The sequence below is a fragment of the Protomyctophum parallelum genome (assembly GCF_964188405.1).
Source record: "Protomyctophum parallelum genome assembly, chromosome: 9".
NCBI lineage: Eukaryota > Metazoa > Chordata > Actinopteri > Myctophiformes > Myctophidae > Protomyctophum > Protomyctophum parallelum.
This window is the reverse complement of record NC_139706.1, coordinates 16,141,841-16,161,247: the sequence shown is the minus strand read 5'-3', so window position 1 is coordinate 16,161,247 and position 19,407 is coordinate 16,141,841. Positions and strand designations below refer to the sequence as shown.

Here is a 19,407-nt window from a genome sequence, read left to right as displayed (position 1 = left end):
ACGTCACTTTCAGTAGAGGGCGTCAGTCCCCAGGTTCATGTATTTGTTTAGTTGCATTGAAATCCCCATTGAGGCGATTTGAGATCGCCTCATATAACAACTGTGTTTGAATAATAAACATGTCACCCCGGCCGCTTCACTCATATGGATATGAAGAATCAACTGACTGAGAGAAAACGCTAATGTTACTGCTGCTGAATTAGTTAGATTTTCGCTAGAAGCAGACTGTATCATATATGAGTGACTGACTGTTGCAAACGATACAGAGACACCTTCCCGACAATAACGCAGAGACAGCTTGTTTATTTTTGGACCACAACGCTTATAGTAGACGATATTAAGATCACCCCATGTTATTCTCCATAGAGAAATCACTTCCGCGAACCAGGGGAATCGTCGGGATGAGCGAGTTACGTCAGGACTTCGGTGCTCTATGGGTAGAACGCTCCCAAGACATTTTTAGTCTCTGTGACACATCTATAGGGGCCGCAATCTGCATTCAAAGATGTTCCTAGAAGCTTTTGTCATTGGTCGGGAAAAAAACCCGTTTGCAATGACTAACCAATCAGGAAGCAGACAGGCAAATCGACCAATGACATAGCCCCCATACGGGATATGGGGGACATAAATTACTTTGAAAACACAAAATACATACACTCCCTATATTTAAACATTATGTTTATGGTATTGCGTCTTTAGTCACCACTAGCCTTTGTTTAATGACAATAGATTCATTTTCTGTGTAGCATTTTTATAAAGAGTCAGACCTCAATGGAAAAAAACAGAGCTCAATGGAGAGAAACAAAAGTATTTTTTATCACAATTGTATATTTTTTCACTCTATACATATTAATATACATATCAAATAAACATTTTCTGAAAAGAAATGTCTGTCTTTTGTCTTTCTGTCTTTTGTCCACACATACATACATAGATAGATGCAGGAAGTCAGTTCTACAGAGTCACAAACACACTCCGATCCTCAGAAACCCACCAGCCGTCTCTTCTGTGTCTCCCTGTCGATACGAGGAGACAACGTAGGGGCGGCTGAGAGGGAGACAGCGTAGAAGAGGGAGAGAGAGAAGGCCCCGAATGGCACAGGAACTGATCCCAGTAGCCTACATAATAATATAGCCCTGAATGCTCTTCTATACGATAAACTTGATGAATACAATGAATGAATATGTCCCCATATTAACCCATTTAGGCCTGACGTCGAAATTAAAAAAAGATCTTCTAAATCCTGACGGTTTTCTGAAAAAACCTTATGCTTCTGTATCAGTGGTTCTCAAACATTTTCATGTCAACGACCCCCAAAGATATATGTAATTGGCCGCCGACCCCCATCTGAAAATATGTTGTTTGCAGGGACCGCCCCAGAAGCAAAGATTTGAGTTAAAAAACGCTCGCTCTGAAAGAATATATATTCAAAAGATTTGCGCCACATTTTCACGATTTTTCTAAAATAGCAGACCTACAAGCAAAAATAGCAGATCTACAAGCTCGGGCTTGTAGATCTGCTATTTTTCAACAGCTAAAGCAGAACAGAATGCTAGTTAAAACACCAAAAGGGGTTCCCGCCCAGAATGAATGAATATGTCCACATATTAAAATATGTCTGTCCACAACCTGTCCTCGTCTCCTTCAGCTGCCGCCGGTCGCCCGTCCTGTCCGTTTAGCTTCCTCCTCCTTCTCCAGTCGCTCTCTCTCCTCCTCTCTCTCCATGGTGTCTCGGATCCAGCCCAGGTAGTTTCCGAGCCGGGTGTAGACGCCGTACTTGCCCTTGGCGGCGCACCTCTCCCCCCAGCTCACCACCCCGGTGAGGAACCACGTCCCCCGGTAGTGAACCACGAACGGGCCCCCGCTGTCCCCGCTGCACGCGTCCCTCTCCGTCTGCAGGTAGCCGGCGCAGAACATGTTGTCCGTTATCACCTATATGTGACCGGGGACAGTGGGTTAATATATAAAAGGGGGCCATGGTCATTTTTCAGTTCTTTACACATTATGAAACTGCACACTGTAACCTTTCATATGATGTATTGCTCATTGAAATTGGGGTGGGGGGGGGGGGGGGATGAAGAAGATATGACCATTTGAAACTTGTTGAACTGGAAACCCCAAAGTACAGAAAAGAAAAACCACCAAAATAAATAAATAAATGTATTTCGGTCTATTGTGAAGTTTCATTATAGCCGACTTGTGGTTGAAAATACTGGGAGCGGTCACATATATACGGGACACACGCATGATAAAATAAAATAAAGACAAAAATGTATGAAAAGTATTATTGTTGGTACAATGTTACATGTCTCTGATGTTTTTGAGGAAATGAAAAATATACATTTTTCAGGAAATTAAGAAAACCTTATATTTTTAAAACAAAGCAATGAAGTCCCATCAAAGTTGGCGTTGTAACTTTATATATTGTCAATTACTTCCATGAGAGAGGGAGAGGTGGTGGAGTTAGTTGCTTTAGCAGACATTTTGAGGGTCCAATGGAGTTAAGAGGTTTTGTCCAATGCACTTTTTACTACTTTCCATTGTTCAATATTTTCGAAACAACACACGTAAAGGGTGTTCAATAGCAACGATTTATGCCATAGGAAAAATCAAAAACCTCAAAAATATAAAGGAACCCCTTTTGGTGTTTCAAGCATTATGTTATACTAAAATAGCAGATCTGCTATTATTATTTTTATCGTGAAAATGCGGCACAAATCTTTTAATATATATTCTTTCAGAGTGAACGTTTTTAACTCAAATCTTTGCTTCTTAGGGTTTCCTGGAACAACATATTTTCAGATGGGGGTCGGCGGCCAATTACATATAATTTTTGGGGGTACTTGACATGAAATATTGAGCACCACTGATACAGAAACATGAGGTTTTTCTGAAAACTGACATCATTTAGAAGACCCTTTATTTTATTTCGACGTCAGGTCTAGATGGGTGTAACAACTGACCTGTTCTGTGGACTGGACGCAGCTCTTCTGACTGACCACTGGGAGCGCCACCTTCCTAAGGAACCGAGACGAGCGACCGAGGTAGTGCATCGCTCCCCAACCGGTCACCAGTCCAGTGGTGTCGTCCTAGACACACAGACAGACAGGTCGGACAGACAGACAGACAGACAGACAGACAGACAGACAGAGAAGGGAGTGTGTAATGTCATAGACCAGTTGGTTCCCAAACGTTTTCATGTCAAGGACCCCCAAATAACTCGCTCCACCCCTCTCACATTGTTTATATTGTGTTTAGGATCCAAGATGGCCAGATTAAGTCCTCTGACTTTTTGTGCAATCCTGATTATTCTGTATTGCTCTTTTATGAATTGTATCATGACTATATCAAATGAAAAGCTGGGGAGCCCCTGGAACTCCCTGAAGGACCCCTGGGGGTCCCAGACAGTACCCCACTTTGGGAACCACTGGACTAATGTACAAAAGCCTTTTTAATCGTCATTATCTTCATGACTATACCTAATGAACAGTAAATGCCGTAATTAAAATGAGACAAGTCCTCTCATTTCACTAAATATGCGTGCCCTTTGCCTTTGTCATTTGGTGTTTAGTTATGTGTGATGTTTGTTTTCCCCATTCATAGTAATGCTTGTATTCCCGGGCACCAAAACCAATGCTTTAAAGAGATCTTTCCTTTATAGATCATTGTCTCTTTGGAATAACCTGCCTCCAAACCTCTGCATTTACAGTAAATGTACCTTTCCAAAAGCATCTACATTTGCATTTTTACACTGAAGTATTTTTGTAAGAGAGAGCAAGACTCTGAACCCCTGATTGCTCCTGATGTGCTGGTTGGTGCCTTGCATGGTTTCCTCTGTAATCGGTGTGTGTGAATGTGTGTGTGAATGGTTGAATGTAATGCACAATCTATGTAAAGCGCCTTGGATAAAGGCGCTATATAAATGCACCATTTACCATTTATTTGAGTACTACGATTTAATAATTTTGTTTTTGTATGTTTTTTCTGTGGATCCCAGGAAGCCTAGCTGGTTGCCATGGCACCAGCTAATGGGGATGCTTAATGCAAATCAAATCAAATTCAGTGCATGAATACACTCAATGATTAGTAGTCTTTGTGTTCCATGTGATATCCTAATCCTATCACACATCTTGTTGATGAGTTTCACTTTGTTGAACTTTGCCCAGCAGACGTGCTGTGACACTCTCCTTTAATAATACCTCTAATATTGGCCCAGGCCGTAGCGTAACGGTCTGGGCACCGGACTGGTAATCCAGTCGCAGTGTGCCGCGGGTTCGACTCCCGGACCCGACACGGCCTTTACTGCATGTCATCCCCCCATCTCTCTCCCGTTTCCTGTCAGCCTACTGTCTGTCCCTTCAAAAATCAATAAAAGGCGTAAGCCGCAAAAAAATATCTTAATTTTTTTTAATAATAATACCTCTAATATTTACAAGTGACTGCAACATGTGTGTGTGTGTGTGTGTGTGTGTGTGTGTGTGTGTGCTGCCAGAATTTTGGTTCAAACTGATTTGGAATCCATTCCAAGTATTAGTTTTGCACAATAAAACACTCATTGGGCTAAAAAGAAATGGCTATGGCTATGAGTAAATCAACTGTAGATTTAGTCGACTGAAATCTTATGAAATTAGACTAAAACTAGACTAACACTAAAACATTCCAGGTGACTAAAATGAGACTAAAACTAAACTATTCAAGAGACTATGACTGAAAAAAATGCTGTCAAAATTAACACTGTACTGTATTGTACCGTAGGCAGGCTTATCCTATTCAACACTGTACTGTAGTGTACCGTAGGCAGGCCTATCCTATTCAACACTGTACTGTAGTGTACCGTAGGCAGGCCTATCCTATACAAGTGTACCTTGAAGATTGTAGTTGTTGAAGGTTAAATCTCAAACCAAACCACAGTACCACATTCAGAATTTATGCTACAGTAATGGTATATATTTATTTGCCAAGATATGCATCATGCAGCTAGTGTTTGCTTTGCAAGACATGGTTGGTAACAGTGCATGGAGACTGCATTGTTTAGTACAAGCCTTCAATATCACAGACGATTGACTGCGTGCGACGTGTTATTCCTTCCCTCTGGGTGCGACCTGTTATTCCTTCCCCCTTATCTCCAGGGCCTCTTATAAAAAGATGGCCATTCTCTCTCACGTAGCTGATAACCTGAGGGACGAGTGACCTGGTTTTTATACGTGTGAATCAATAATGCACGTAGATATCTTATTCTTTTTCATCTTGTCAATTCCTTCCTACGTGACGAGGTAATCTGAAGGAATGCACGGCTCTGTGATTGTGAAGCGTTTAGGTGTCCATCAGCCACACGCAGCTAAAAGGAGGGCGTTTTGCTCCACGTATGAAAACAAGCAATAATTGGCAGATATGACCCTGCAAAGTGCAAATAATTGGAGATCGGATATCGGTCAGAATTTCATCATCTTGCACCCCTATAGTTAGAATCGGATCGGGAGCAAAAAAAAAAGAAAGAAAGAAAACGCTCGGGACGTCCCTAATTCTATTAACTATTCTATTACCTTGATGAGGTATTTGGCCAGCTGTGCGTTTGGTAGACAGGCGGGCAGAGCCGTAGGGCTGCGGACCACAGCGTGGCTCAGGAACAACAGAGCCACGTCGCTGTCGAAGGTGAAGCGGTGGAAGTGAGGATGAACGACCACGAGCTTCACCTTTATCCTCTGCTCCCCGGGGTCAGGACGGCGCTTGTCATAGTCCCCTGCAGGGAGAGAGAGGTTAGACCATTCTGACCTGAGATCAGATTTTAAAAATGACAGTTTTCTGAAAAAGCTATGTTTCTGTGTCAGTCGTTCTTCAATTTTTTCAAAAATAGCAGACCTACAAGCTCGTAGCTATGAGCTTGTAGATCTGCTATTTTTCAATAGCTAAAGCATAATGTAATGCTAACACCAAAAGGGGTTCCTGCCTAAAATGGGTTAATTTGAAAATATATGCCAGAGACCTCCCCCATAAGAGAAGATTTGCACGGGTCTAGCAGTGATTCTCAACCAGTCTAATTTCAAGGACCTCCTCGGTTTGACGTGCATTAGTCTACGGACTCCCCATTTAATGGCATTTCTATCTCTGGGACCCACATTTATATTGAAAAATCAATGTTAATTTAACTCTGAGAGTGTACAAATGTGTACTATCATTTAGTTGGGGACCCCCTCCCTGGAACTCCCTCAAGGACCCAACTTTGGGAACCACTGGGTCTGGGTTAGACAGACTGAGTGACCATCCATCCATCCACTGAACAACACACACACACACCAGTGTTGTTTTTGGCAGCAAATTTAGATTTTAGTTTTAGTCATAGTCTCTTGAATAGTTTTCATTTAGTTTTAGTCACATTTTAGTCACCTGGAATGTTTTAGTGTTAGTGTAGTTTGAGTCGACTAAATCTACAGTTGATTTAGTCGAACAAAATGTGTTTTGGCGGGCCTTGATGCCGTCGTAATGACTGTTTTTTTTTCACTTTTCACTATTTTCAGCATGCAACTGTAAAATGACTTATACTGGATCTCTCGTCCACTAGTCCCTTCCTAACATTTTAGTCTAGTTTTTATTTGTTGACGACATTGTCAGTATATTTAGTCTTAGTTTTAGTCATCATAGCTATGTAGTTTCCATTTAGTTTTCCTCAGTGAAAAAAGGTAGTCGACGAACATCTTTTGTCTTAGTTTTAGTCGACGAAATCAACACTGACACACACACACACACACACACACACACACACACACACAGTGCATTCTGACCAATGGTCACATGGTCCGGCGTCTCCTCAAAGCAGTGAGCGGCCGAAACGATCCAACGGTCAGAAACCAACGTCCCTCCACAGAACCCATGACCATCTGACCTGTGGACTAGAACCTGCACGTGCGCGCGCACACACACACACACACACACACACACACACACACACACACACACACACACACACACACACACACACACACACACACACACACACACACACACACACACACACACACACACACACACACACACACACACACACACACACACACACACACACACACACACACACACGCCGGCTGGGTCACAAGATCTCCGCCTGGTGGAGACAACAATGACCATAATATACAATTATACACACAAAACACTTCATAAAACTAACTTAAAAAAATTCCCCTTATACCTGCCAGGGACTCCCTCCTAGTTTCTCCAGCGAGCCTCCAATGATACGAGGAGTTAAGTCATCACCTCCTCCTCCTCCTCCTACCTCCTCCTCTCCTCTCCAACCGGGGAAGGACGAAGAGCTGCTGTTTGTCTCTTCTCCTGTGGCGTTGGGCCAGCTGGCGTTGTTGGAACTAGGGTCCACCATGTTGGAACTAGGGTCCAACATGGTGGAACTAGGGTCCAACATGGTGGAACTAGGGTCCACCATGTTGGAACTAGGGTCCAACATGGTGGAACTAGGGTCCAACATGGTGGAACTAGAGTCCAACATGGTGGCGTTGTCCACCAACAGTGACACGCCGACGTTGGCCGAATCCATGGAGCCATTGGTAGACGTCTCTGATTGGTCCAGAGCACAGGGCTATTATAGTCAACTAAAACCAGAGAGCCATATAGAGTAAGACACAGTTACGACAACTCCGTTCACTTCATGGGGGCCAGTCCAATGGCGGCTCTTCTTACATAGACTTCTATCGGCGAATAAGTGACAAAGAAAGGCCTGAACCGGAAGTTTACGGAATGCATTGGAGCCTGTAGGCTTTTACAGTGACAAACGAGTTACATGAACCACGTGACCGGGCTGTTTTGTGTGTTTTCTGCCCCCTCAATGTCGTAACTCTGTCTTACTCTGATGGCTCTGACTAAAACTAACTAAAAACTACAGTAAAAAAAAACAAAAAAACACAGAGAAAAAAGGTCCTTAATTTTAATCTTGGCCAAAAATCTTCAAAGATAGGAAAACTAACAAGCTCACAATGTTTTGTGACACGCTGTGAGCTTGAAAATGAGTAATGTTTTAATATTTTCCTAGCCTTGTTGAATCTTGCCCCCGAGGCCCTGACACAAAAGAAAAACTACTAAAAACTAATACAAATGAACCAAAACTAAGCTTTTCCACAAAACCAAACCCGCTATAAAAGCTAATCAAACTGAAAATAATATAAAAATAAAAATAACCTTCCGTTTCAGAATAGTCCAGCAGGGACCTGGCGCGGTAGAAGGCCTCGTTCAGCTTCCTCCCACAGGGAAACTCCACTAGAACCAAGCAGAGAGGAGAAGGTTTTCCTTTCCACTAATAATGTTGTTAGCATCAATAATAGCATAGTAGTATTATATTAGTATTATAGTACTACAAGTCATAGTACTGTAGTAGTTGTTGTGGCAGCAGTAGTAAGATAAGAAGATGGGAGTGACTTTTATTTTGTGGAAAATAAAAGTAGTAGTGCTGTAGAAATAGTACATTGGCAGTATCAGTGCAGTAGTAGCAGCAGCAGTTGTTATTATTGTAATACTATTGCCCATTTGCAGACCGTGGCCATGTTTCCATCGGAGTTTTAGAAGCACTCGTTTTCAGTAAAGCAAATGTCCTGCTGCCTCTTGCATTAGGCTATGTGCTAATTATAAACAGGTGGTACACAGGGCAGTTGAGTGATATCTAACGAGCACTTCCAAACTCCAGCAAGGACACAAAGTAGCTCATAACATGTCTATACAGTGGATTTTTATGAAAAAACACTTTGAGGATAGAAAGAGAAAAATTCAAGCTTTCCGTACAGCTGCAATGTTGGTGAGTTTGACGTTGTTTAATACAATCAGATAGGACTTTTCTGTTTGGATGAATGGGCTGCCAATGGAAGTTGCACCTACCTAGGTACGTAGCACACCTTGCCATTAACTTTTATGGTAAGATAGCCGCAGTTTGCATATGGAGAATAGTGCAGTGGTTTTCAACCCTTCTCATATCAAGGCCCATTATAATTTATTCAGCACTTAAGCCACGGACCACCATTGCATGAAATGTTGCCTCAATTTAGCCTCAATATTTTGTTATTGTTGTATAAAAAAATTCTGTCCACAATTCCATGCCTTATTGATGTTGGTACCATTAGGAGAGACAGCAGGCAAACAATGCTTCTACATTCTGTAATTGTGTAGACTTCTTGTAAATTAAGAGTAATGCCAGATGTTTAACAAGAATAATGTAACTCTTGAGAGTGTAAAATGAAACCAAAATGACCCATAAGAGTTTTTACGGGTCCATTTGGTTTCATTTTACACTCTCAATAGTTAAAATAAGGGTCCATTTGGTTACCAACTTTCCATAATTTAACTGTGGACCACCTGGAACCCTCTCAAGGACCACTGGTTGAAAACCACATAGTGATATTATAGCACTTGCATTATTATAATAGCAGCAGTAGTAGTAGTACAGTACTTATAATAGCAGTAGTAGTGAGGTTGTAGTTATGTAGTAGTATTATATTATGGTGGTACTTATTACTGTTGTTTGTAGGACAATAATAATATAATGGTAGGCCTACTTGTTTTAGTACAGCCGTATCCATCAGGGTCCAGCCGGTATCCCTCTGCACAACTACACTGAACTCCTCTCCTGCCCCCTATCTGCTCTGTGCAGTACTGCAGACAGCCTCCATTCCTGTAGTGACACTCTGCTACCTCTGCGGCACACGCACGCACGCACACACACACACACACACACACACACACACACACACACACACACACACACACACACACACACACACACACACACACACACACACACACACACACACACACACACACACACACACACACACACACACACACACACACACACACACACACACACACACACACACACACACACACACACATGTACACACACGCACAGTAAAGACAATATAGAGAGACAGACAGACAGACAGACAGGTATAGAGGCAGACAGACAGACAGACAGACAGGTTCCTACCTATTTCACAGGTCTTGCCGTCATACTGCGGAGGACACAGACAGAGGAAAGCGTCTCGTTCTACAGTGCAGAAACCTCCATTTAGACATGGGTTGTAGAGGCAGGGGTTCAAATCTACACCACAGACACAAAGACAAGTTAAACCCATGTTAAAACCCATGCACACGTCATTACAACTGACATACATCACCAATACATTATACATTATTACTACCAGTGACACATCCCACATTAACACTCACAGATATAGCAGCAGCTGTATAGTAGTCATACAGTATTAATGTAAGGAACAGTGGTAGTGGAGCAGTAGCAGTACTTGTGGTACTAATTGTATATTAGTAGTAAGTAGTAGTTGTAGTTGTAGAGTGTTTCTATATTGTACAACAAATGTAGGCCTATGCAATGTCCATGAGGGCTGAGCACCTTTGGTGCATGTCACAAAAATCTAAATCTAAAAAGAAAACTATATCAATCAGTAGTAGTAATGGTAGAGGTAGGAGTAGGCTAATGCTAGTAGTAGTAGTAAAATAACAGTAGCGGTAACTACTTTTTTTCTCCTGTTTTTACCTATATATTTAACCAGGAGTATTAAGATATTAAGAATCTTTTTCTCCAAGGGAGCCCTGTGGAGGGAGCCCGAGAGAGCCCTTGCCCATGGACTACAATTATTACTACTAGTACAGCTATAGGCCTACTACAAATAATAATAACTTATTATTACTACTAGTACAGCTATAGGCCTACTACAAATAATAATAAAAAAACTATTATTTGATTTATTTTAGTTGGGATAATTAACTTGTATTGTTCTTGCTTTAACTATTGTTCTTGCTTTAACAGTCGCTTTAACTTAAAGCAAGTTACTTGCTTTAAGTAACTTACTTGTATATCTGTACCAAAACTCCAGCTAGACAGGAAGACAAAAAAAACGTATTGTGTTATTTTATGCTTCGTTGCACTATACAGTGTCATGCAAACATGTTCAAAATAGGTGTATTGTACAAGTTCAAGCTTGTAGATCGGCTATTTTCTAATGTTCACCCATGATAACATGCCCCGAAATAGGGATTGATTATTAAATGATCAATTCTTTTTTTTAATGTAATCGATTGAATCGATTAGTTGGAAGTGTCTATTTGTACGTCTCTAAATGTTTTGATGAATTGAACATGGTGGACCCTCTTGTAAACAAGTGTAATGCTTAATTGGGTCGTCCACTCACAGTTAACAATCTTTGTATTGAGTTTGTGCTTGAAATGTACTGTAATTCTGCAAACTGTTAATAAATATTTCAATCAATCAATGAAATCAACTGTTGCAGTCCTAATACTGTACCGTTTTCTCCTGGCTCTGGAAGATCTCCGCTGCCTCCTCCTGGGAACACGCCTCCTCATAACACTCCCTCTCCAGGTTGCCTGGCAACATCTCCTCCAGGAAGTAGTTAGCCCTGCGCTTCCTCTGGGAGGAGGAGAGGAGCTGAGCCGCCGACGTTCCGTCAAGGAAAACTGAGGAGGAGAAAGTATACTTTGTAGGAGGGGCACGGTGGCACAGTTGGTAGTGCTGTCGCCTCACAGCTAGAAGGTCCTGGGTTCGATTCCAGCTGGGGACACTGTGGGCGGGTTCTCTCCTCCGCGTCATCAGTGCCCATACCCGAAGGCGGGCTTGGCGAAAGGGCCTTTCTGTGTGGAGTTTGCATGTTCTCCCCGTGTCAAAAAACATGCAGTAATCCTGATCTCTAAACTACCTCCCCCTGACCAGCCAGGGGGAGGTATTCGGAAAGGAACTGGTACGAATAACGTGTTCCTTCCACACGCTACGTCCGGCCAGGGAAACTGCACCCTGTCAGGTGAAAAGACGCAGCTTGGTCTCCTCATGCATAGAAGGAAGCATGAGGTTAGTCCGCTGCCCCCCCAGGTTGGCAGAGGAAGGGAAGGGGGGGTGTTCAATATGTTTTTTAACCTTCATAGATGATAAATCCTGAAGAAACGGACCTTTGCTCTCCGCGGTCACAGAAGTATCAGATACAACCCAACTAAATAAGCCACTCCCGACCTACTTCTTGGCATAATGTCTGAGTGAACGTGTCTCACCTGTACATTCCAGCACGGTGGAGGTGAACAGCAGCAGGCCAGACAGCAGCAGGACGACCGCTCGGATCCTCATCCTCCCCTACACACACAGAACACATTCAACACCCATAGCGTCCCACGTCGGAACAATTCGTGATAACACAGAATCGAATGATCGATCCGATTGATAGATCGATAAAGAGATCACACGGGGGGGAAATTCAGTTGTCATCATGGTAGTATACAGCAGATAAACACAGGACAGAAACATAAAGTGCTTTAAGGCCTGTTCACACTCCAGTTTTATAGGCGATAAGGTGACCAGCAAAAACTACACCATGATGTCACACCAAACATCTCTCGTTTTTTACTAACCACAGTTTCAGTGGTCACCTTATCGCCTAAAACTGTATGTATGAGTGAATATATAGGCCTTTACAGCTAACCAATAATAAATATATAATCCTGACAGTTTTCTGAAAAACCCATGTTTCTAATACTGGTGCTCAACCTTTTTCATGTCAAGGACCCCCAACAAATATGAAATTGACCACCGACCCCCATCTGACAATATGTTGTTCCCCCCCACCCAGAAGCAAAGATTTTAGTTAAAAACGTTCGCTCTAAAAGAAGATATATTCAAAGCTTTGCACTACATTTTCACGATTTTTCAGACATAGCAGACCTACAAGCTCGTAGATCTGCTATTTTTCAATAGCTAAAGTATAACATCATGCTTAAAACACCAAAAGGGGTTCCCGCCCAGAATGGGTTTTAAGAAAAGAGTTCCAGAAACCAGGAGATGTATACTACAGATCTCGCTTGGCCCTCAACTGCGAGATCTGCTTTCGACTGCCTGGTAATTAACCAGGCAGTCGAAAGATGGTGAAAGAGCCATTAACAGGTGTTAAGACGTGTGTATAGTAAAAGTGCACTAACAGTTTATTAAATAGGTATAACATGTATCACACATTATTACAAATAAGCTTAAAAACAGATAACGTACCTGTTCAGTCAGCCTCTGTTTGCAGACTGTCTCGGTTTTTAAATGGAGGTCCGAAGTCTAGCTGTAATCTTAACTCCAAACCCCGGACCTCTCCTGGGTCCCTATTATTGCAGTCCCACGTACTGACCACCTAGATTTGATATATATATACACAGTATGAAACATATACCTATATATGTGTTATGTCCTGCGTATTCCTGTTGTTCCCGATCAAGGCAACGTGCTGTACAAATAAAGTTGGACTTCACTATTGATCGTTAATTAAATATTGACAGAATTTCTGTGGCGGAGGGTTGGAAAGGGTAAAAAAATAAATAAAAAGAGTAACATCTCCATTCAAAACTCAGTCTCAATTTAATAGAACAAAAATAATCTGTCCTTGAATTCACCCGACTTTACATTGCCTAAACAGAATTGTCAAAACATTTTAGATGACAGATCACAGGTGTACATTATGTGTCTCGTAATTTAGCTGACAACACAGACGCAAAGCAAGCTTCAGATGTTCTGGATCAATTTAGAGTGCAAGGACAAAGCGTGCATATAGTTTACAAAAACGTACATGTCAAATCCGAATCTTCTTGATACAGTCAACAGTAAACACCGGTCATCTGGTACTGCTGCCACAGAATATAACAAACTGTCCCAAAGATTTGACCTCAGTGAAATACTTGTGTTTTAGGTGTAAGACACCAGTCAAATGATGTGTGATAAGTTAACCGTATAGTAGCCAGGTATCATGTTGTAAGTTGGACTAAATGCTTTTCTGCGGTTTACAAAAAAAACATTATGTTTCACCTTCACCTGGACGGTTAGCTCAACTGTCTGGGCGCCACCTAGGCCTCATTCACACCTAAAGAAACACTTGTCATGGCCGCCTCAATGCATTTCCAATGCTAATAAGGTATCTGCCTCGCTTTCGGGTTCTTGGAAACGCCCCCGAGCCACTGAGGTTAGGTTTAGGTATACTTTACTGAGGTTAGGTTTAGGTATAGTTTTACTGAGGTTAAGGTTAGGGTTAGGTTTAGGTGTATAGGCTGTCAATCACAGCGACTGGCCAGTCACAGCGCACCCTCTACGTCACTCTGTACCGAATGCGAGGCAGGAACCATATCAGCATTTCCAATGGGAGTCACATGGTTTCATGACACAACCTTGTTGCATGGCTGTTTTCCCCCCCGCCATGCAACAAGGTTGTGTCTTCAAACCATGTGACTCCCATTGGAAATGCATTGAGGCGGCCATGACACACAGAAGACACAGGACACAAGTGTGCCTTAATTGCGTGTGTCTTGTGGTATACAGACCTTTCGGGTCTGTATATTGTTCACGATCAATAAAAAAAAGGCAAAAAAAACAAACAATACGTTTCACGAAATGACGCTTTAAACACATGAAAGACAGTGAACGGATGTCGTTATAACAGTCCAGACATAAACTTTATTACAGTGTGTTGCCGTCTAAATGTACAGGACTATGTATTTACAGCCCCACAGCGGGCTTCTGTACATATAAGGAGAGGTATAACGGATACAATATCACTTCTAATGTATAAATTATCTAATAAATACACAGTGAGGCCTGGCAGCTAAACCTTTTGGATAACGCCTCACTGATGACTTCTGAAAAAAGGAACGAAAAGGTTTTTTTTTTCCTGATCTGTGGAAATCTAGATGTTGATCCCTCGAAGTGCCTTTGAGCAAGGCACTTGATACTCCAACTGCCCCAGCAGGGGAGCTCTCTCTCTCCCCCCCCCCCCCCCCCCCCCCCCAAGCCATGTCTATAAATAAATCCCTCATGTGTTCATAGAAAGTGCTCAAATGCACCCGTAGATGGCAGTGTAGACATTCCTTCTGCGAAACAATCAGCTAATCCTATACAATAAAGTGGATTTATAATGAAATGTTTGGACCTTTTTTACCAAAACTTTACACAGCCCTTCAAGTGACAAACACCCACCAGATAGGGTGGAACACATGGCAGGGTGGAACCGGAGTGGAACCGGAGAAGCAGGTAAGTGAAGAGATTGCATTGGAAAACAAATGGGGGGTCAGTCTCTTACTTGTGCTAGGGGGTGTCCCCTGGTTGCAGAGAGTTACAAAGAATTTTGAATGAGCCTGGGCTTGCCAGGACATCCCATTTAGACCCGAGGACGATTCTATACAAAATATCTTCTAAATCATGACAGTTTTCAAAAATAGCTAAAGTATAACATTATGCTTAAAACACCAAAAGGGGTTCCCGTCCTGAAAGCGGTTAAGAACTTTAACAACACTGAACTGACTCAGAGGTCAAATTCCTTCCCACCACAACAACTAGAGGTTTCTAACTCACCGTGGTGCATCCGGCTTGGCCAGGTGTTCTAACGAACACAACGGGTTACGTTTGCACAATATCGCCATCGTTGGGAGGTATGAACCTGCGCAATGTCAGTATCGCCACAAGGCAACGATATCGCGATAATTACATCGTCAATATATATCGATAGATCGTCCACTGCTAAAGCCAGCAACATCCCACTGTTTTAGCCTGTGCCCCTCGGAAAAATAAACACCGCTCCGTGCATTGTCGTTAGCCCTGGTCCAGTGCGTTAGCGAACTCACTAACACACATTTTTGAATAATGTTTAGTTTTCAATGTTGCAACACTTAAAATGATAGAATATGACATTGTAACGGTAATATCGTGTCGATATCACAACATTTGGCATAAATTACAGAGATATTAAATTTGGTCCATATTGTGCAGCCCCAGCGGTGGGTGGGAAGCAAGACACTGGTTACTTCCTACCGATTGGTCAATGGCACCCGTCGACACGGGATGACACACACACACACACACACACACACACACACACACACACACACACACACACACACACACACACACACACACACACACACACACACACACACACACACACACACACACACGTGTGTGTGTAAATCAGGGAGCTGGTATTGGGAGAAAAACGGGGGGAAATTGACAGGTAGACAAAAGACAAGTAGACAGAATATACTTGGTGGAGCCCTAGGTATCAAAAAGAGGGTGCATCTCTGAATGCCGCCTCCGCTTGATGAATGAACTATGAAGGGGGGGGGAAGCTCTGCAACCATGTGAATAGAGAGGTCTGACTGGCTGATACATTGAACTGTAGGAGATTTAAGGCATCGTTTTCCTTTAGCTTGGCAGGTTCTACACTGCTACATACCGCTAAGACACACACACACACACACACACACACACACACACACACACACACACACACACACACACACACACACACACACACACGTGTGTGTGTAAATCAGGGAGCTGGTATTGGGAGAAAAACGGGGGAAATTGACAGGTAGACAAAAGACAAGTAGACAGAATATACTTGGTGGAGCCCTAGGTATCAAAAAGAGGGTGCATCTCTGAATGCCGCCTCCGCTTGATGAATGAACTATGAAGGGGGGGGGGAAGCTCTGCAACCATGTGAATAGAGAGGTCTGACTGGCTGATACATTGAACTGTAGGAGATTTAAGGCATCGTTTTCCTTTAGCTTGGCAGGTTCTACACTGCTACATACCGCTAAGACACAAGCACGCACACGCACACACACACACACACACACACACACACACACACACACAAAGCTACAGTACAACAAAAGCCACACGGATGTAACCAAGTATGAACAAGGGGGCCAGTTCTTGAATATGAACGTTATTAAAGAGCCCTATAGACTGCAGTCCACGATAAAGACATCTGTGCGGAGTTGTGTTACCTCGCCCATTTTCAAAAGGTAACAGAGGAAACAGAATTTCGGCACGATGCTCACAGTTAAAGGCAAGGGATCCAGCTATAGCTTAGCAAAATGCTGCGGTTCTAAGACTTATTTTCGACAAACATAAAATGACACAAGGAGAAAGCTACTAGCTAGACAAAGTAGACATTGCTAGCTAGCTAGCAATGCTGCAGTTCCATCTTCATTAAACAGGCAACACTAAGACTTAATTTTCGACAAAACATGAAATGACACAAGGAGAAAGCTACTAGCTAGACAAAGTAGACATACGGAGAATTCAACCAAAACACACAGAGGAGGCTGACAGTTGGGTTTGATCATAGAAGTGATTGTCGTGCAAACCTTCCCCAGACCAAGGGCTCCATTTCCGTCACCGCTAAACCTTTTTACTATTTTGCACAAAAAAAATGAATAGTTAAAATGGCCAGTCTACAAGCTCACAACATGTCAATGTAGATTGGCTAGTTGAACTATTCAAAAATGTTTTTCAAAATAGTAAAAAAAAAAAATCACACCCGTGTGAACTGAGTGGTGCAACTCCCCCCCCCCCCCTCCTCTCCTCTCTCTCTCTCATTAGCAGGCAACAGTGCAACACTATCTCTCTCTCTGTTTCTGGCACAACAGCGCCCCTACTGGTACTCATAGTCATACTTGACTATGAGTTGCACCATTTAAAAATAAAACATAAGGCAAAGAAGTTTGGATGGAGCCACATGTGTCAGCAGTATATCTGTCCTGGTGTCGCATGTCCATTTAATCACTTCCTGCATCCAAAGACACACACACCGAACACATAAACTACAATGCTAATAATAGAAATAAATATGCATTTCAGTACAAAACTCTTTCGAGTCCTTGAGTCACCTGTGCTCCATTTCCCTGATCCAGTCAGTATTAGGAAAGGAGAGACAGAAGCATAAGCGAGTAAGCATCCGTTTCACTCCCCTCTCTGCAGAAGCCATTTTGGCTGCTAGCCAAACCTGGACCATGACGACAACCACAATCCTCCTGAAATAACATGGGTCTATCCTCTATACATACAGAATGTCCCAACATGGGTCTATCCTCTATACATACAGAATGTCCCAAAGTGACCGTTCTAACTGGCACGATGCCAGCTCATTTCACAAAATGACCACAACATTAACCAGATAGAAGGGACCCAATTCAGTGAAAGAACTTGGAATGGTTTGGGTTGGTTGGAGTGAAGGCTTTACAGTACATAGTAGCCACTGAGCGCCCTCTATGGTCCATGAGTGGAACAGCAGCGCTTTGATCCATTTAGACCTGAAAACGATTCTAAAAAAAAGTCTTATAAATCACGACAGTTTTCTGAAAAAAAACCCTATGTTTCTATGTCAGTGGTGCTCAAGCAAATCGATTTTTTCAAAAATAACAGACCTACAAGCTCATAGTGTGGCACAGAGTGCCGCTATTTAGCTATTTTTCCAATAGCTAAAGTATAACATAATGCTATAAACACCAAAAGGGGTTCCCGCCCAACATGGGGTTAAAGTGGTATCCTGCCATGAAAAGTGACTGGTGTATTGCAAGAAATATCATTGGTCTTGCTTAGACCGACGGGTGTTTGAATTAAGCATTTTCAACTGAAGAAAAACGTTGTTGTTGACGTCCCCAAGTACAAACAAACCCAACATGGGACACTTGACGCTATAGTCTCCATACAATATCACAAATATCTACAGACAGCATTTGGCCATCACAGTTGTTACTAGCAGCCATGTTAGGCACGCACGTCTTGCTCCATGGCTCGTTGCCGAGAAAACAAGTGATTCTATGCAAGCTGATGTTTACAAATTAGCCTGTGTCACCATGGCGATCGCTATGGTGACGATGCTATATGGCGGGGACACGGTTACACATTTACAGCTCAATAACCTACAGGACTCTGCCATGCGTCTCTGTTCTTTACAGCTCAATAACCTACAGGACTCAGCCATGCGTCTCTGTTCTTTACAGCTCAATAACCTACAGGACTCTGCCATGTCTCTGTTCTTTACAGCTCAATAACCTACAGGACTCTGCCATGCGTCTCTGTTCTTTACAGCTCAATAACCTACAGGACTCAGCCATGTCTCTGTACTTTACAGCTTAATAACCTACAGGACTCTGCCATGAGTCTCTGTTCTCTCCGACAGGTAGATAAAAATGCTTTGGTCCTGGTTATCTCCCTCTCTCTCTCTCTCTCTCTCTCTCTCTCTCCCCAGATGCTAGTAGGCGGGATTTCAAAGGCACTATAGTGGATCTGATTGGACCATTCCCTGATCTGTCAATGTGGTTCCTGTTTGACTGTCAATCTCAGCAGACGTGGGACAAAAAGCACATGATAAAGAGTTTGATTCCTGCACACACACACACACACAGAAGCGTTTGCTTCTCCTCACTGCGTTGTTGTCGTTGTTGTGTTTTTGGTCTGAAAAAAACAGTTTAGCAACACTCAAACGTCCACAGTACTAGTGTGAATAAAAACCCCATTGTTTTTTTTGTGATTGTTCATTTCTTGACCTCCATGCCAATAATAATAAACAGTCACAGGCTGGAGGC

The 19,407-nt window shown here is 42.6% G+C and overlaps 1 protein-coding gene across 1 annotated transcript; it reads right to left on the bottom strand.

The window, feature by feature from the left end:
• Positions 1-1,644: 1,644 nt before the first annotated feature.
• On the bottom strand, positions 1,645-12,139 carry LOC310864450 (coagulation factor X; the record flags this gene model as incomplete). The annotated part of the gene is made up of 11 exons (XM_083773138.1): positions 1,645-1,932; positions 2,964-3,089; positions 5,544-5,740; positions 6,780-6,894; positions 7,184-7,563; positions 8,182-8,259; positions 9,546-9,683; positions 9,977-10,090; positions 10,859-10,883; positions 11,312-11,481; positions 12,067-12,139. 11 exons carry the CDS (start codon positions 12,137-12,139, stop codon positions 1,645-1,647), a joined length of 1,704 nt encoding a protein of 567 aa, XP_083629264.1.
• Positions 12,140-19,407: the final 7,268 nt, after the last annotated feature.